Source organism: Salvelinus fontinalis, chromosome 31, assembly GCF_029448725.1.
Source record: "Salvelinus fontinalis isolate EN_2023a chromosome 31, ASM2944872v1, whole genome shotgun sequence".
NCBI classification, from domain to species: Eukaryota; Metazoa; Chordata; class Actinopteri; order Salmoniformes; family Salmonidae; genus Salvelinus; species Salvelinus fontinalis.
In genome coordinates, this window is record NC_074695.1 from 41,614,549 (window position 1) to 41,630,107 (window position 15,559).

At 45.2% G+C, this 15,559-nt stretch overlaps 1 protein-coding gene across 3 annotated transcripts in view; it reads left to right on the forward strand.

Annotated features, from left to right (window-relative positions):
* LOC129830270 (polyhomeotic-like protein 2) overlaps positions 1 to 15,559 on the forward strand; it is a 49,095-nt gene extending 33,536 nt beyond the window's left edge. Inside the window, exons 7-14 of one of the 3 annotated variants that reach the window (XM_055892719.1) lie at positions 5 to 254; positions 5,351 to 5,929; positions 8,579 to 8,790; positions 9,241 to 9,373; positions 10,248 to 10,359; positions 10,759 to 10,885; positions 11,022 to 11,310; positions 11,525 to 15,559. In XM_055892719.1, the coding sequence (XP_055748694.1) occupies positions 5 to 254; positions 5,351 to 5,929; positions 8,579 to 8,790; positions 9,241 to 9,373; positions 10,248 to 10,359; positions 10,759 to 10,885; positions 11,022 to 11,310; positions 11,525 to 11,679 (1,857 nt within the window). In that variant the 3' untranslated portion in view covers positions 11,680 to 15,559. Of the gene's footprint in view, positions 1 to 4; positions 255 to 5,350; positions 5,930 to 5,959; positions 7,911 to 8,578; positions 8,791 to 9,240; positions 9,374 to 10,247; positions 10,360 to 10,758; positions 10,886 to 11,021; positions 11,311 to 11,524 lie in introns of those variants that run through there. The other 2 variants (XM_055892721.1, XM_055892720.1) reach the window with 2 other exon arrangements.

The window sequence follows — 15,559 nt, forward strand, 5'->3', positions numbered from 1 at the left end:
GTAGGTGCAGAACCTTGCCATCTGTAGTCAGCAGGGGGCCCCCTCTCAGCTCCAGGGCCTTAATCTCAAACAGATGTCTGGAGGGGCCCAAGTCTCCCTGGCTGGTCACCTCAGCAGTCCAACCCAGGGGCCACAGGGAGCACAACTGGGGTCCCTGGAGGCCCCATCAGAGGCGGGGCAGAAAGGTGAGGGCCACTTGGTGACCGTGAGCCGCAGTGTGATGGCCGTCAGCAGTCACCCCCTCATCAGCCCAGGTAGACCACACTCAAAGCCCTCTGTTCAAGGTTAGCATAACAAAGAAGCATAGATTTAATAGTAATTGTTATATAAGCCTGAATGTGGGTGGAGTATGATGACACCAACACGGTTTCATAAACATGATAACAGTAGGTCATGTAGCCGCAGCCAGGGCGGGGCGCTGTTGATTTTCTACTTTTGCTATAGATAAATCAAATTTCACACAGAGCAAGTCTAAAGAGGTGTTTTCACCACACAATTTTGTCAAAATACACTTTCATAACCTTGTCTCCGCTATAGGTCCTTTTGAGTTCTATTTCCATACCACATCACCAGGCTGGCACAGGGCTATCTGTCAGACCTATCCAAGAGAAGGCTTTACTGTAAATGCAGGCCAACCCTTCATTAGACTGCCAGCCCTGTTCACGTGGACCCACTTACAGAGGAAATGTATTATTACAGGATGTAAAGGGGAAATGGCCTAAGATCAGACAGCAAGCCTCAGCCAGACCCCAGTTACAGCTCCTATACGGAGCAAATATGGCAGAGAAGGGTTCTAAAAGTATCTTAATGGTAAGACGACTGACGGCTTCAAAACACAGCAGCAGTACACTCAGCTTAGTTCTAATATGAAAAGTTCCTTGACCAGTGGTGGAAAAGTACCAAATTGTCAAACTTGAGTAAAAGGAAAGATACCTTAATAGAAAATGACTACAGTGAAAGTCACCCAGTAAAATACTACTTGAGTAAAAGTCTAAGTATTTTGTTTTAAATATACACTGCTCAAAAAAATAAAGGGAACACTTAAACAACACAATGTAACTGCAAGTCAATCACACTTCTGTGAAATCAAATTGTCCACTTAGGAAGCAACACTGATTGACAAATTTCACATGCTGTTGTGAAAATGGAATAGACAAAAGGTGGAAATTATAGGCAATTAGTAAGACACCCCCAAAAAAGGAATGGTTCTGCAGGTGGTGACCACAGACCACTTCTCAGTTCCTATGCTTCCTGGCTGATGTTTTGGTCACTTTTGAATGCTGGCGGTGCTCTCACTCTAGTGGTAGCATGAGACGGAGTCTACAACCCACACAAGTGGCTCAGGTAGTGCAGTTCATCCATGATGGCACATCAATGCGAGCTGTGGCAAAAACGTTTGCTGTGTCTGTCAGCGTAGTGTCCAGAGCATGGAGGCGATACCAGGAGACAGGCAAGTACATCAGGAGACGTGGAGGAGGCCGTAGGAGGGCAACAACCCAGCAGCAGGACCGCTACCTCCGCCTTTGTGCAAGGAGGTACACTGCCAGCGCCCTGCAAAATGACCTCCAGCAGGCCACAAATGTGCATGTGTCTGCTCAAACGGTCAGAAACAGACTCCATGAGGGCGGTATGAGGGCCCGACATCCACAGGTGGGGGTTGTGCTTACAGCCCAACACTGTGCAGGACGTTTGGCATTTGCCAGAGAACACCAAGATTGGCAAATTCGCCACTGGCGCCCTGTGCTCTTCACAGATGAAAGCAGGTTCACACTGAGCACATGTGACAGAGTCTGGAGACGCCGTGGAGAACGTTCTGCTGCCTGCAACATCCTCCAGCATGACCGGTTTAGCGATGGGTCAGTCATGGTGTGGGGTGGCATTTCTTTGTGGGGCCGCACAGCCCTCCATGTGCTCGCCAGAGGTAGCCTGACTGCCATTAGGTACCGAGATGAGATCCTCAGACCCCTTGTGAGACCATATGCTGACACATGCACATTTGTGGAGGATCTCATCTCGGTACCTATTGGCAGTCAGGCTACCTCTGGCGAGCACATGGAGGGCTGTGCGGCCCCACAAAGAAATGCCACCCCACACCATGACTGACCCATCGCTAAACCGGTCATGCTGGAGGATGTTGCAGGCAGCAGAACGTTCTCCACGGCGTCTCCAGACTCTGTCACGTCTGTCACATGTGCTCATGTGCTCAGTGTGAACCTGCTTTCATCTGTGAAGAGCACAGGGCGCCAGTGGCGAATTTGCCAATCTTGGTGTTCTCTGGCAAATGCCAAACGTCCTGCACGGTGTTGGGCTGTAAGCACAACCCCCACCTCCGTCTCATGCTACCACTAGAGTGAGAGCACCGCCAGCATTCAAAAGTGACCAAAACATCAGCCAGGAAGCATAGGAACTGAGAAGTGGTCTGTGGTCACCACCTGCAGAATCACTCCTTTTTTGGGGGTGTCTTGCTAATTGCCTATAATTTCCACCTTTTGTCTATTCCATTTGCACAACAGCATGTGAAATTTATTGTCAATCAGTGTTGCTTCCTAAGTGGACAGTTTGATTTCACAGAAGTGTGATTGACTTGGAGTTACATTGTGTTGTTTAAGTGTTCCCTTTATTTTTTTGAGCAGTGTATTTAACTATCAAAAGTAAAGGTATTCGCTAAAATATACTTGAGTATCAAAAGTAAAAGTACGAATTTTAAATTCCTTAATTTAAGCAAACTAGACGGCACTTTTTATTTATGGCTAGCCAGGGGCACACTCAAACACAAAGCATTTGTTTAGTGAGTCCACCAGATCAGAGGCATTAGGGATGACCAGGGATGTTCTCTTGATAAGTGTGAATGGGACTGTTTTCTGTCCTGCTAAGCATTTAAAATGTAACGAGTACTTTTGGCTGTCAGGGAAAATGTATGGAGTATAAAGTACATTATTTTCTTTAGTAATGTAGTGAAGTTGAAGTTCGGGCACTGTTATAAGCTAACTGTTGCACGAGGAGGAGAGACCTTTTTCCCCATGAGGATCTCATTAGTAGTTGGGATAAAAGGGATATCCCAAACACCATCTCATACAGTCACCTCCTTCCTGCAGCACTAGAGCTTTAAGCAGCCCTAAGCCAAACCAGACGGCTTCCCTAGTGTTGCTAAAGTTGAGGAGGGCAAGGCTGCAGTGGAGGATACGGCTGAAGGCTTGACCCATGGGTCTGAGCTACTCCTAATGAGCTACTTCCAGATGGGGGCTGGCTGGGGGGGACGCCCCTCAGCGCTGCACATCTTCCCCTCTGTCACCATGTGCGCACAAGAACCCCCCCCCCCCCCCCCCCCCCCCCTCCCCATCGTCCAAAATCAATAGATGAGGCAGAAACTTCTGCTTACGATTTAAAATGCATGCCACAAGGGGTTGCGCTACTGTTTTATAAAAATATTGTTGGTGGTGGTTATTTCTGATTTAGTCATCCTTATGGAAAAACCAAATGAATTTCACATGTGAACGCATGTGAAGTGTCCCAAAAACACATGTTTTCATATGATTTTACATTTTCCACATGTGAAATCATGTGATCTTCCTGTAAGGGTTGTGTTATTTTGACTGGCTCAATTGGTTCATGTACGGAACATTGCGTGCTGGATTCAAGTACTTATTGATATGTGTAAAACCAAAAGTAGACTGCGGTCTGGACCCAAAGTCGCAATATTGAATTGGACACAAAGCAGTCTCCCCGCAGCTAGCCAGTTTGAAGCTTTTCGACTTGGCAGTGTAACACATGTAAGTGGTGTGAATATTGGAGGGAAGGCTGGCACACCGCTTTAAAGGAGTTGTCACATAACTAGTGGCTGTAGAAGAGTTTCCACAGAATAATCCCCAAACCACAGCTGAGTGAGTTGTCAAAAAGGCCTTCGTTTCCACCAGTTTGGTGCCTGACTGAGGTACTTATAAATGGTGAGGCAGGCATTCTATGAGTGGACCACAGCAGAGGAAACCAAGAAGGCTAATAATCACGAGACGTGCTGCCCCTCCAGAAATTGTTGCTCTTCACATACAGTAGAGGCATCTACTGCACACATTCAATCAAAAGTGATTGGGCTTCATGCATGGAGGACTACAGCTGTTTCACCGATAGGTCCCATTGAATTGAGCATGTCATGTGTAGAATGAGACACAGGTGACCGGATACATTAACCTGAAGACAGACTCTGTGGTAGCTTGATACAAACGGACTGAAGGGGATGTCAAAGGTATTAGCTTTACAGTGATGGTTGGCGTACAGGATTTAGGGGACAAATCCATTAAAGAAACTCAGGACTATTTAGTAACAGGTTCGTTTTAGTTTACCCTGGTTTTCTGTTAAAGGCCCAGTGCAGTCAAATGTGTTATATTTCCACGCTATGACGTTGGAATAATATTGTGAAAATGACTAATACCCTTTTAGTGTAAGAGCTGTTTTGGTGGGAGTTCTGGCCTTCCATGGTGGCATCACCATGTGGTAAATTAGTTAATAGACCATTAAGAAAGTTCCAAACCTCTCTGCCAATAACAGCACATTTTCAGTTTTTCCCTCCCCATTCAGACCACTCCCAGACAGTTCTAGCTAAATTCTTGCTTGAGAAATTGTCGTTTGCTAGGAAGCTGTTTGTTTGTTTTCAATACAAATTGTCCAAAATAATCAGTGAGATACTTAATTGTTACCCAGAAATGATTTGATATTGAGATAAAAATGCCTGCATTGGACTTTTAAGACTACTCATGAAATCCTAATTTCAGTAATACAATATTTATATGCATAGCGCTTTTCATGATACTCAAAGTCACTAGCCATAACATGGCTTCGATGGTGTTTTGATTTGGGTTTCGCTCTCCTATATGTGAACGTTCGTACTAACCACAGACCTTTACAAACTGCAGCGCTTGCAAGACTCTGATGTGGAACGGCGGCAATGTTTTTGAAAACGGGAAGCTGCCTTTAAGTGTTCTGTTACTCGTACGCCTACGACTACATCAATGGCAGATTATCTTCTCTAGTTCCACAGACCATGGTCATGTGTTTGGCATCAGGGAACCTATTGTTTGGCGTATAAACACATTTTATGAGAGTGAGGATTAATCCAGGCTTGACTGACTGAAGCCAAAGATGAACATGCCCTGGGGTGTCTTGTTTGGGAAGTTATTGCTGTGGTAACCAATGTAAGATATGTCTGAGGCTTACTCATTTAGGGCCAAATCCTAACCTGAAATGTACATAACTAAGAATTACGTACGAGGGTAGCTACATTTTTATTGCTTGTTTTGTGAAAGAAACCTGATATTTCTTAGTTTAAAGACTAATGTTGATTTATGTGTTTTTACAGCGTATGTACAAATCCAGACGCACCAGTTTCTGCAGCAGCAAAAACAGCAGCAGTTTGTGTTCCAGCAGCAGCGACACCAGACCCAGCAGCTTTCTCTGAGGGGCCAGGCCCCAGTGCTACACACAGCCTCCATCCACAGTCACACTCAGGCCCAGATGCTACAGGCCCTGGCTATCCAGCCCCAGCCCAAGGAGGGCCCTGTCCCTGTGCTGCCCAAACCATTTGTCTCTGCCAATGTTCCTAGCCTGCAGGCCACCATCTTCCACTCCACTGTCAGTCCCCAGATTCTTACCCACAACAGGCCAACCCCTGTGGTCACCCAGACCCGGGCTGCTCCGCTGCCCAACACCAAGCTAGTGCAGATGGCTGCAGTCGACCTCCAGATCCAGCCAACTGCTCTTACACCAGCCTCTCAGCTGGTTCAGGATAGTGCTGGCAAGGAGCTGCCCACGTCTGAGGTAGTCACGGAGAACAGCTCCACTCCCCTCATTCAGCAGCCAACAGCCCCTCCTATTCTTGAGGTCATCACTATTGAGCAATGCCCATTGGACCCCAGCAACCCCACCACACCCACTGGAGGTAGATATTATATTTTATGTCACAGGTTGTATCTCTAAGTCATTGGACTTATGGATAACCAGAAGCCCTGACTGGCTGTTCAATTTGTTACAGTAATGTGACATCCAACTCATCCATTCACTGACTCCTACTCACTCACTCACCGACCCACCAACAACCTATTCACTCACTCACATCCATCTGTATGCTTGGGCAGCTCAGGCACAATGGCCATCCCCATTCTAGCACTCCCCTCAAGCAGAATACTAAATCTGTCATGGCCCAGAGTCCATTGTCCTACCTTGCCACTTGGGGGAACGTGACAGCTTTAGCCATAATTACGGGAAAGGGCCAGGCTTTGTCACTCCCGCCATGGGAAAGTTTTCAGGCTTCCGCCCTACCAATATATTTCTCAAATATTGAGGGAATTTGATTATCTGGACCAAGTTATCCAGGTGGTTAGAGTTTGCAGCAGGTGAAAATAATTTGTATACAAGTCGGCTTAAAATAAGTGACATTTGTGTTTTCAAATGCAAAAGTGCTATTTACATTTAAAAAATATGCCATCCCAGTGAAAAATAGTTTGAGAATTCTAACATATATTATATGGACAATTACTGTAATTGTTCGATTTGAGAAGGGCGCTCCATCCACTCTTGCCTGTTCACATCACGGGCCATATACCGGTGCACCGGAAAGCAGTGAAGGAAAAATAGAGTCCACCAATCCAACCAACCAGAGAGGGAGTCCTTTTGAGCTACTCGTCACCATTGAATCACATTCCAAGTTGCGCTGGCCAATGGTGGGAGTGCTTTATTTCCTAAAGGCTCGTCATGTCTGACAGGTGTATCTGAGTGAGGCACGTCCACTCAGACATTCAAACATGAATAATATACTTTCAAGAGGCCAGGATGCTATTACTCTGCAGATGCTGAAGTGGCCAACACTGCTACTTGGCTACTCAATCACAGCAGTACACCATGTGATCATGGCACAATCCTCTAAGTGTTACTGTTAGGTGGTCATAATTACAACCTTGATCGAGCAAGTCCAGTGATGCCTTAAACCTTGGTCCACCCTCAAGCCTTGGCCAGCATGTCTGCTTATGGACATCTTGTGACAGACAGCTGAATTAAATAATACTTGTGTCAGAAAAACGTGCTATGTAAATGTCATGACATGTAATTAACAGTCTTTACTATTCGTGGTAGTTTGACACAATGACAAGTCATGAAAGCGTTGGTCCTATACCTCTATGCTCAAAAGTTGAGAAAATCCATCAACATTTCCCATTCTAAACATTTGTCACAATCTATGAAAATATGCTATTTTTACATACAGGCATTCAATTCTGTCTTGCCAATATAGTTCAACTATTGAAGGGATTCGATTATCTGGACCGGGTTGCCCAGGTGTGACGAGTTTGCACTAGGTGAAAGTTAATTGCTTTTTCTTTGTAACAGAGCTGCCTCCCGGCAGTGAGCTAGGTTCCCCGCTCTGGCCGACGGCCAAGTCGGCTAAAAAAAAAAGTGACATTTGTTTTTTCAAATGTAAAATTATCAATTATCTGCCATCCCAATGAAAACTAGTTAAAGAAATTAGAACCTATATTATATGGACAATAACTGTTCGAATAGAGAAGGGCGCTCCTCCCAGTTTTGCTTGTTCACGTCACGGGCCATATACCGGTGCACCGCGGTTCATTTTAATCAAACTCCACCAATGTGGTAGATTGTACTGGAAAGCAGTGTGAGTGGAAAATAGTCAGCCAATCCAACCAATCAGAAGGAGTGATTTTGAGCTACTCGTCACCATTGGATCACATTCCAAGTTGCGTGGGCCAATGGTGGGCCAGCGCTATATTTTCTATTCAGTTCACGAATACAAAGGCTACTTGCTTGTGTACTTTTGCAGGGATAATAGTGCGGAACAAACTGAAGAAAGCATACGAAAAAGTGTGGATGTGATTGCATTGCTTGTGTAGTTTCTACTTATGTAACGGGTGCGTATTTCTACTGAATATTTGCGAATTGTTTGAGAACATGATTTGTTTGCTCCATGTTGCCTTGGCGGACGGGATATGAAAGGAAGGGTTGGTTGGAGCAGTGGAACAAAGGGGTGTGCCACGGAGTACTGTCTTAGGGTGTGCTTTCGCTCCCTTGTTGACCGTTGTCGGGGCGTTTGAATCGGAGCGTCTATATTTGTCATTTATTGTGGTGCGTTTCTCAATTTAAGTTAACGTTCAAAAGAGGGCAAATGTAGTTTTAATGATGTCGACGAAACCTTTGCACTTCTATACCGTAATTTATTAGGAACAATACGCATGTGGGACAAACACCTTGCGCAATGATCATTAATGATTAGTTGATACAGTACATAATCTTTGTATTAAATACACTTATTAATTGTTTTGTTGACAAGTCGTTTTTGTAGATGTAGAATGATGCGGGGAGGAAAATAAACAAAACAATTTCGAAAGTGTTCCAGCTTTTCTTCTAGAATCATTAATTCTTCACGGCGTGAAACATGTCCATATTCATCATTATTGTTACATGATTGGTCATTCTCTTTTTATTATTATTACCTCAGCACTGACTCCTGCATGTCAGTTAACATTTTACACAAATATTTCCTTTTTATTTACTCACAAATATGCCATTATTATGCCAGCAGGTAAGGGAGATGCTGAGTGGCTGAATCCGCAACCAGGTGCAGGCTCACTTCCAGTCATGACCTCAGGGAATGGGAACAATGCGCCCATGGTGACAGGCAGTACCCCACAGAATGGCGAGAGCAAACTGCCTCAAGCCATAGTGAAACCCCAGATCCTCACCCACTTTATTGAGGGATTTGTGATCCAGGAGGGAGCAGAGCCTTTCCCTGTGAGTAGGATTCTGAAGAAGCCTTCCACCCACTGGGCACATGGCTCTTCAGAAGCAGAGACACACACACACACACACACACAGGCGGACTGGGACCAGAAATCGGCCCTGGCATTTCTAACACACGCTTCCTCTTGGTCACCACAACGGACCATTTTTTTAATTTTTTTTTTAGGCCCCCATTATTAGCTGAAATAAGGATAATTTTGCGCAAAAAACAGAAGTTAGACAGGCCCACTGGGCAAATAATTGACCAGACTAATCTGCCCCTGCACGCCTGTTTTGGAGTCAACTGAACCATAAGGACACAGTCACCCATGTACATGACCAGTAGTGCACTTCCCTCTAGTGGACTAAATTAGACTAAACCATTCATATCATTATGCACTGTACAGCATTTATTTCCGGTGTAAGCAGCATGTATGACGTGAATTGTCTCTGTCCTTTCAGGTTGAACGTCCGTTGTCGTTGCTGATCGAGGACCTGAAGAAACACAAACAGCAGACACACTCTGATTCAGAGAAGACGACTACCTCCTCCAACAGCACCACTGACTCTGAGATGGAGGACCTATCACAGCAAGGTAAAGGACCAGACATCTTGCTTGGCCCACTCTATGTCCTTTTCTCAATTAGATTTGCTCAACTCCTGCGTCCTCTCTCCTCCGTCTTGCCTCCTTTTCAAAAAGGTCAAAGGTAATCGAGGAGAGGCGGTCGAGGTGAGTGAACGTGGACGAAGATGCTCTTATACGAAATGAGAAGCTCCTCCACTTGCAAATTACGTTTACAGGGGGGAATCCCAAAATAAATGTGTAAAGTGATAAAAACAAATTAGGTTAGTTGTGCAAGACATTTTATAGATAAAAGGACAAGTAACGTATTGTTTTTAAATGTGTATTGTCGGAGGAGAAAAGCATGCACAACAGCTGATTCAAAGGGGGTGTGGCAGATATCAAAACTATTCTGCTGTAGGATACACGTGCTTCCTCACCAAAAAGGAGGCTATCAAGGAGTGGAGGACCGTCTTTCATTTGCCTACTAATGAATTGACACTACCCGACCACTTATCGCTATCCAGGTCACAGAGGAGAGAGGATGTAGGATGGACTTTTGCCCAAATGAGAAAAGGCCTATTAATCCAGAACTACAAGCTTCTCATTGTGGCATTGGCTACCTGGCTTCACCTCCCACTTCTGCTTGAATCTCAGCACAAATGTTTGTACATATTGGCACTTGGATTTGCTCTTCTTGATCCGTACTGTAGGACTGTCTAGGGTTTTCTTTCAGTCTCACATCAACTCTCTGAACATCGGAAAGTCAACCAACCACTTGCCTCCGTAGACATCAAGCCATGCCACACTCATTGCCTGTCATGACAACCGGCATTCAGTGTTAATACCCATCGTATTTTTACCGCTGGTTGCCATGTGTTGACGTGAAACTGTTGTTGTTGTGCAGAGCTGAAGCAGCAAGAGGAGCCCACCCTGACGTGTGAGCTGTGTGGCAGAGTGGACTTTGCCTACAACTTCAAGAGATCCAAGAGGTTCTGCTCCACAGTGTGTGCCAAACGGTAAGGTCTGGGTAGACAAGATGCTGGAACTGAGATCTGGGTCGTACTCATTAGGCACCAAGGAAATGGACTGCAACAGGGAGGGACTATCTGAACTTTTATTTTCCATTGAAAAACATTTAGCAAACGTGTGGTCTAATGAATATAACCCAGGCATCCTGAATGACATTTTCGCCAGCAGTTGTTGCTGCAGTAATTACAGCAGTAGTACACAAGTGCAGGAATAACAAATAAATTAATGGCTTATTCTTTACCTGAGCTTTTCATTTGTTACTCAGATGTTTTAAAATGTATTGGCAATTAAACAAATGGCTTGCTCAGCCTTTGAAACACTTAATTACCCAAGCTACTTGTTGATATATTGCCTATTTATTTTTTCCCCATAAAATGTTTGTGCAGGTACAATGTAGGGTGTACAAAGCGAATGGGCCTCTTTCCAAATCGACAAACCACGATGGAGAAACTGAAGAAGCAGAGAACATCCAATGGGAACCACCAGAACTCAAGCTCTGAGACGAAAAAACAGGTGAAATGGCACTGTTCACAAAATTTAAAGAATAAAAGCACCATATGACTTTATAAACATATTTCCATTGAGACCCTCTTTCTGGCTAGAATGGCAATAATCACTTCAAAGCTATATCCTTCCTTTGTGTTTTCAGACACCCACTACTGGGCAGCAACCTGGGGGTGGATCGGTGACGTCCAGCCACCCCTCTCACCCTGGTCACAGGGAGTTCAGCCATTGTTTAGACATGTCCAGCTACGAGGGTCCCCCTTCGCCCCCACTGTCTGCTGCCAGCTCTAGTGCTCCCAGGTCCCAGGTGGGCAGAGGGGCCGAGCACACGGAGGGCTTTGGACAAGAGCTGCCCCTCTCCCAGCACTTCCAGCCCAGCGACCCGGCCAAGTGGAACGTGGAGGAGGTCTACGAGTTCATCTGCTCCCTGCCAGGTGGGCACTGCGACATTTTCACTGCGACATAGATATCGGTTCCAGGAACAAAATTGGTGACCTGACCCCTGTCATAAATCAAGCAGCAAGCAGGAGGGATTTTTTGAAAAGACTTGCCTGGAACCTGATGATTGTGTGTAATGTTTTTTTTTTTTTTAAATAGCTTTATAAAAAATATATATAACTGATGAGTGGCTGTTTGTTTTGTTCCCAGGTTGCCTGGAGATAGCCAAGGAGTTCCGCTCGCAGGAGATCGACGGCCAGTCTTTGCTGCTGCTGAAAGAGGACCACCTCATGGGCACCATGAACATCAAACTGGGGCCTGCGCTCAAGCTCTTTGCTGAGATCAGTATGCTGAGAGACTCGTAACCCCTCCTCTCTGGAGCCACTCCACACTGCCGGGAAGTGTCCAGAACACCGTAATTATACGGTACTCTGACCAGGCTCAAGCCTACCGCTGTGGCAGGTTGGTCCCACGGGGGTGGAGGATGGACGAAAGGTGTCTCTCTGTTTCATAGAAGCTGATGGTCCATAGCATATTGGCAACGCTATCTGAGTTTAGAGCTTTGCCTCTTTGGACTCTCCTTTGCAATGCAGGACCCGTTAGCTACTGAATGAGTTGTACTGTGGATGTTGTACTGTGCACAAGGAACTTATCCAGCTAGACTCAAATGGACAAGGTGGTACTTAAGTTCATAAATGCTGTTACTAGTAGTTAGAGATTCTCTGGTACATCTGTATACTTTTAGCCAGTAGTAGCCCTCACGAGCCAAAAGTGGTCCCTGAAAATTGCGTACTACATCACATATGTGCCCCACGTCATTGCTCTCGCTCTGCTGTGTGCGTCTTGCTAGCTGTCACTCAAATAGTGAGGGGCTGAAGCACATTGGTTGGAACTCGAGTTGTTAGGGGGCTGGCCCACGTGGGGGTAAATGGCGCCGTACAGCTTTCAGTAAACAGCCTCTTTCAAACTAGGATTTTGTGGCTAATTGAGGTAAAGTAATTCTGCTCATAGATTATGCATGTATGAACTACACATGTCACATGCACCAAATACAACAGGTGTAGACTTTACAGTGAAATGCTTACTTACGAGCCCATTCCCAACAATGCAGAGTTAAAATATGAGGCAAATATTTGCTAAATTAAAAGGAAATGCACATCCAGCCTGAAGTGGGAGGTTTAAAAATATATGAACTCTGCAAAAAAAGAAACGTCTTCTCACTGTCAACTGCGTTTATATTCAACAAACTTAACGTGTAAATATTTGTATGAACATAATATTCAACTGATACAAACTGAACAAGTTCCACAGACATGTGACTAACAAAAATTGTATGTGTCCCTTAACAAAGGGGGGAATCAAAAATAACAGTCAGTATCTGGTGTGGCCACCAGCTGCATTAAGTGCTGCAGTGCATCTCCTTCTCATGGACTGCACCAGATTTGCCAGTTCTTGCTGTGAGATGTTACCCCACTCTTCCAGCAAGGCACCTGCAAGATCACGGACATTTCTGGGGGGAAATGGCCCTAGCCCTCACCCTCCGATCCAACAGGTCCCAGACGTGCTCAATGTGATTGAGATCCGAGCTCTTCGCTGGCCATGACAGAACACTGACATTCCTGTCTTGCAGGAAATCACGCACAGAATGAGCAGTATGGCTGGTGGCATTGTCATGCTGGAGGGTCATGTCAGGATGAGCCTGCAGGAAGGGTACCACATGAGGGAGGAGAATGTCTTCCCAGCATTGAGATCGCCTGCAATGACAACAAGCTCAGTCCGATGATGCTGTGACACACCGCCCCAGACCATGACGGACCCTCCACCTCCAAATCGATCCCGCTCCAGAGTACATGCCTCGGTGAAAAGCTCATTCCTTCGACAATAAACACGAATCAGACCATCACCCCTGTTGAGACAAAACCGCGACTTGTCAGTGAAGAGCACTTTTTGCCACTCCTGTCTGGTCCAGCGACGGTGGGTTTGTGCCCATAGGTGACATTGTTGCCGGTGATGTCTAGTGACATCAGGCTTGTAGGCCTGCCTTACAACAGGCCTACAAGCCCTCAGTCCAGCCTATTGTGGACAGTCTGAGCACTGATGGAGGGATTGTGCATTCCTGGTGTAACTCGGGCAGTTGTTGCCATCCTGTACCTGTCCCGCAGGTGTGATGTTAAGATGTACCGAACCTATGCAGGTGTTACACGTGGTCTGCCACTGCGAAGATTGTCTGCCACTGCGAAGACGATCAGCTGTCCGTCCTGTCTCCCTGTAGTGCTGTCTTAGGCGTCTCACAGTACGGACATTGCAATTTATTGCCTTGGCCGCATCTACAGTCCTCATGCCTATGGCACTTTTACGCAGATGAGCAGGGACCCTGGGCATATTTATTTTGGTGTTTTTGAGTCTGTAGAAAGGCCTCTAGTGTCCTAAGTTTTCATAACTGTGACCTTAATTGCCTACCGTCTGTAAGCTGTTAGTGTCTTAATGACCGTTCCACAGGTGCATGTTCATTAATTGTTTATGGGTCATTGAACAAGCATGGGAAACGGTGTTTAAACCCTTTACAATGAAGATCGGTGAATTTAAAAAAATGTTTTTTAACGAATTATCTTTGAAAGACAGGGTCCTGAAAAAGGGGCGTTTCTTTTTGCTGAGTTTATATGCTTAATAGTCACAAGTTGCAGAGCTTTCTGTCAGTCAGTTTTCTTTTAAAATTGTGAGGTAGTTGCATCTGGATTACTTCGCCATTGATAATATACACTGAGTTTACAGAACATAACACCTGCTCTTTCCATGACATAGACTGGTGAATCCAGATGAAAGTTATGCCCTGACAAATTGAGGCTGTTCTGAGGGCAAAAGGAGAGGGGTGCAACTCAATATTAGGAAAGTGTTCTTATTGTTTTGTACACTCGGTGTATATTTGATTCTTGACTGGAAGTTGGTGTTTGGGGTTTTTCGGTCTAGGTTAACCTGCCTAGGACTGTATTTTGATTTGTAAGGTTATTAACACCATCCAGTGCACAGGACAGTACACAATGTTACAGTTCACGCCTTGAATAGGTGGGTTGTGATACTTTTTTTTATATATTTTTTTTTATCCCATTTTCCCCCCAATTTTCGTGGTATCCAATCGCTAGTAATTACTACCTTGTCTCATCGCTACAACTCCCGTACGGGCTCGGGAGAGACGAAGGTCGAAAGCCATGCGTCCTCCGAAGCACAACCCAACCAGCCGTACTGCTTCTTAACACAGCGCGCCTCCAACCCGGAAGCCAGCCGCACCAATGTGTCGGAGGAAACACCGTGTACCTGGCCCCCTTGGTTGGCGTGCACTGCGCCCGGCCCGCCACAGGAGTCGCTGGAGCGCGATGAGACAAGGATATCCCTACCGGCCAAACCCTCCCTACCCCGGACGACGCTATGCCAATTGTGCGTCGCCCCACGGACCTCCCGGTCGCGGGGGTTGTGATACTTACTGAAGTATTTTTGTATATAAATTCAACAAAATAGCCTAAAATCATTGCATCCTTTTTATTTCTTGCCGTTTTTACAAAACGGGTGTTTTAAGGATTCTAAATTTGAATAATTTTGTTTGCTTTCTTAATTTATTGTCCTGTGTCAATGTTCTTTCTACTTCTGTGAATGCCATTTTCAAAGGGACAAGCCTTAACCATATGTAGTTATCTGTCAAACTAGCTACCAGGTAGGGTCCCTGGCCTCCAGAAGTCTGGGATAATGGCAATCGATTACTCTTACAAACTCTAGTGCGGAACTAAGAAAAATCAACTGTCATTCCAAGTTTGTATTATTTCTGTGTGATATACTATTAGGGTTTTAATTGGACAGGAACATGGAGGGACGTTCAGGTTCCCCCACCTATTTTGGGTGAAACTTGTGACATTTTAAATCAATACATTTTTGGGAACAGCACCATTCCCAATTCCATTTTGTACTCCGTATCATATTGAAGGGATAGTTTACACAATGAAATGCAGATTAATAGATAATCACTCAATGGTTTTTTTTGGTCATCACTGCAACATGTCCTGCAGGATTTTTATAGACTTTGAAACGTGCTGTAACCCTCAAACCAAAGTGTCCCCAGCATCATGTTTGTATCTGATGTTTAGGATTAGAAACTCACTTTTCATTCTTCAAGTTCTAACCTTGTTGAGTATTTGTATTTATGGAACTAGTTCTCGTATACCACATTTTGTACTCAAAAATAAAACCTTAAAATGG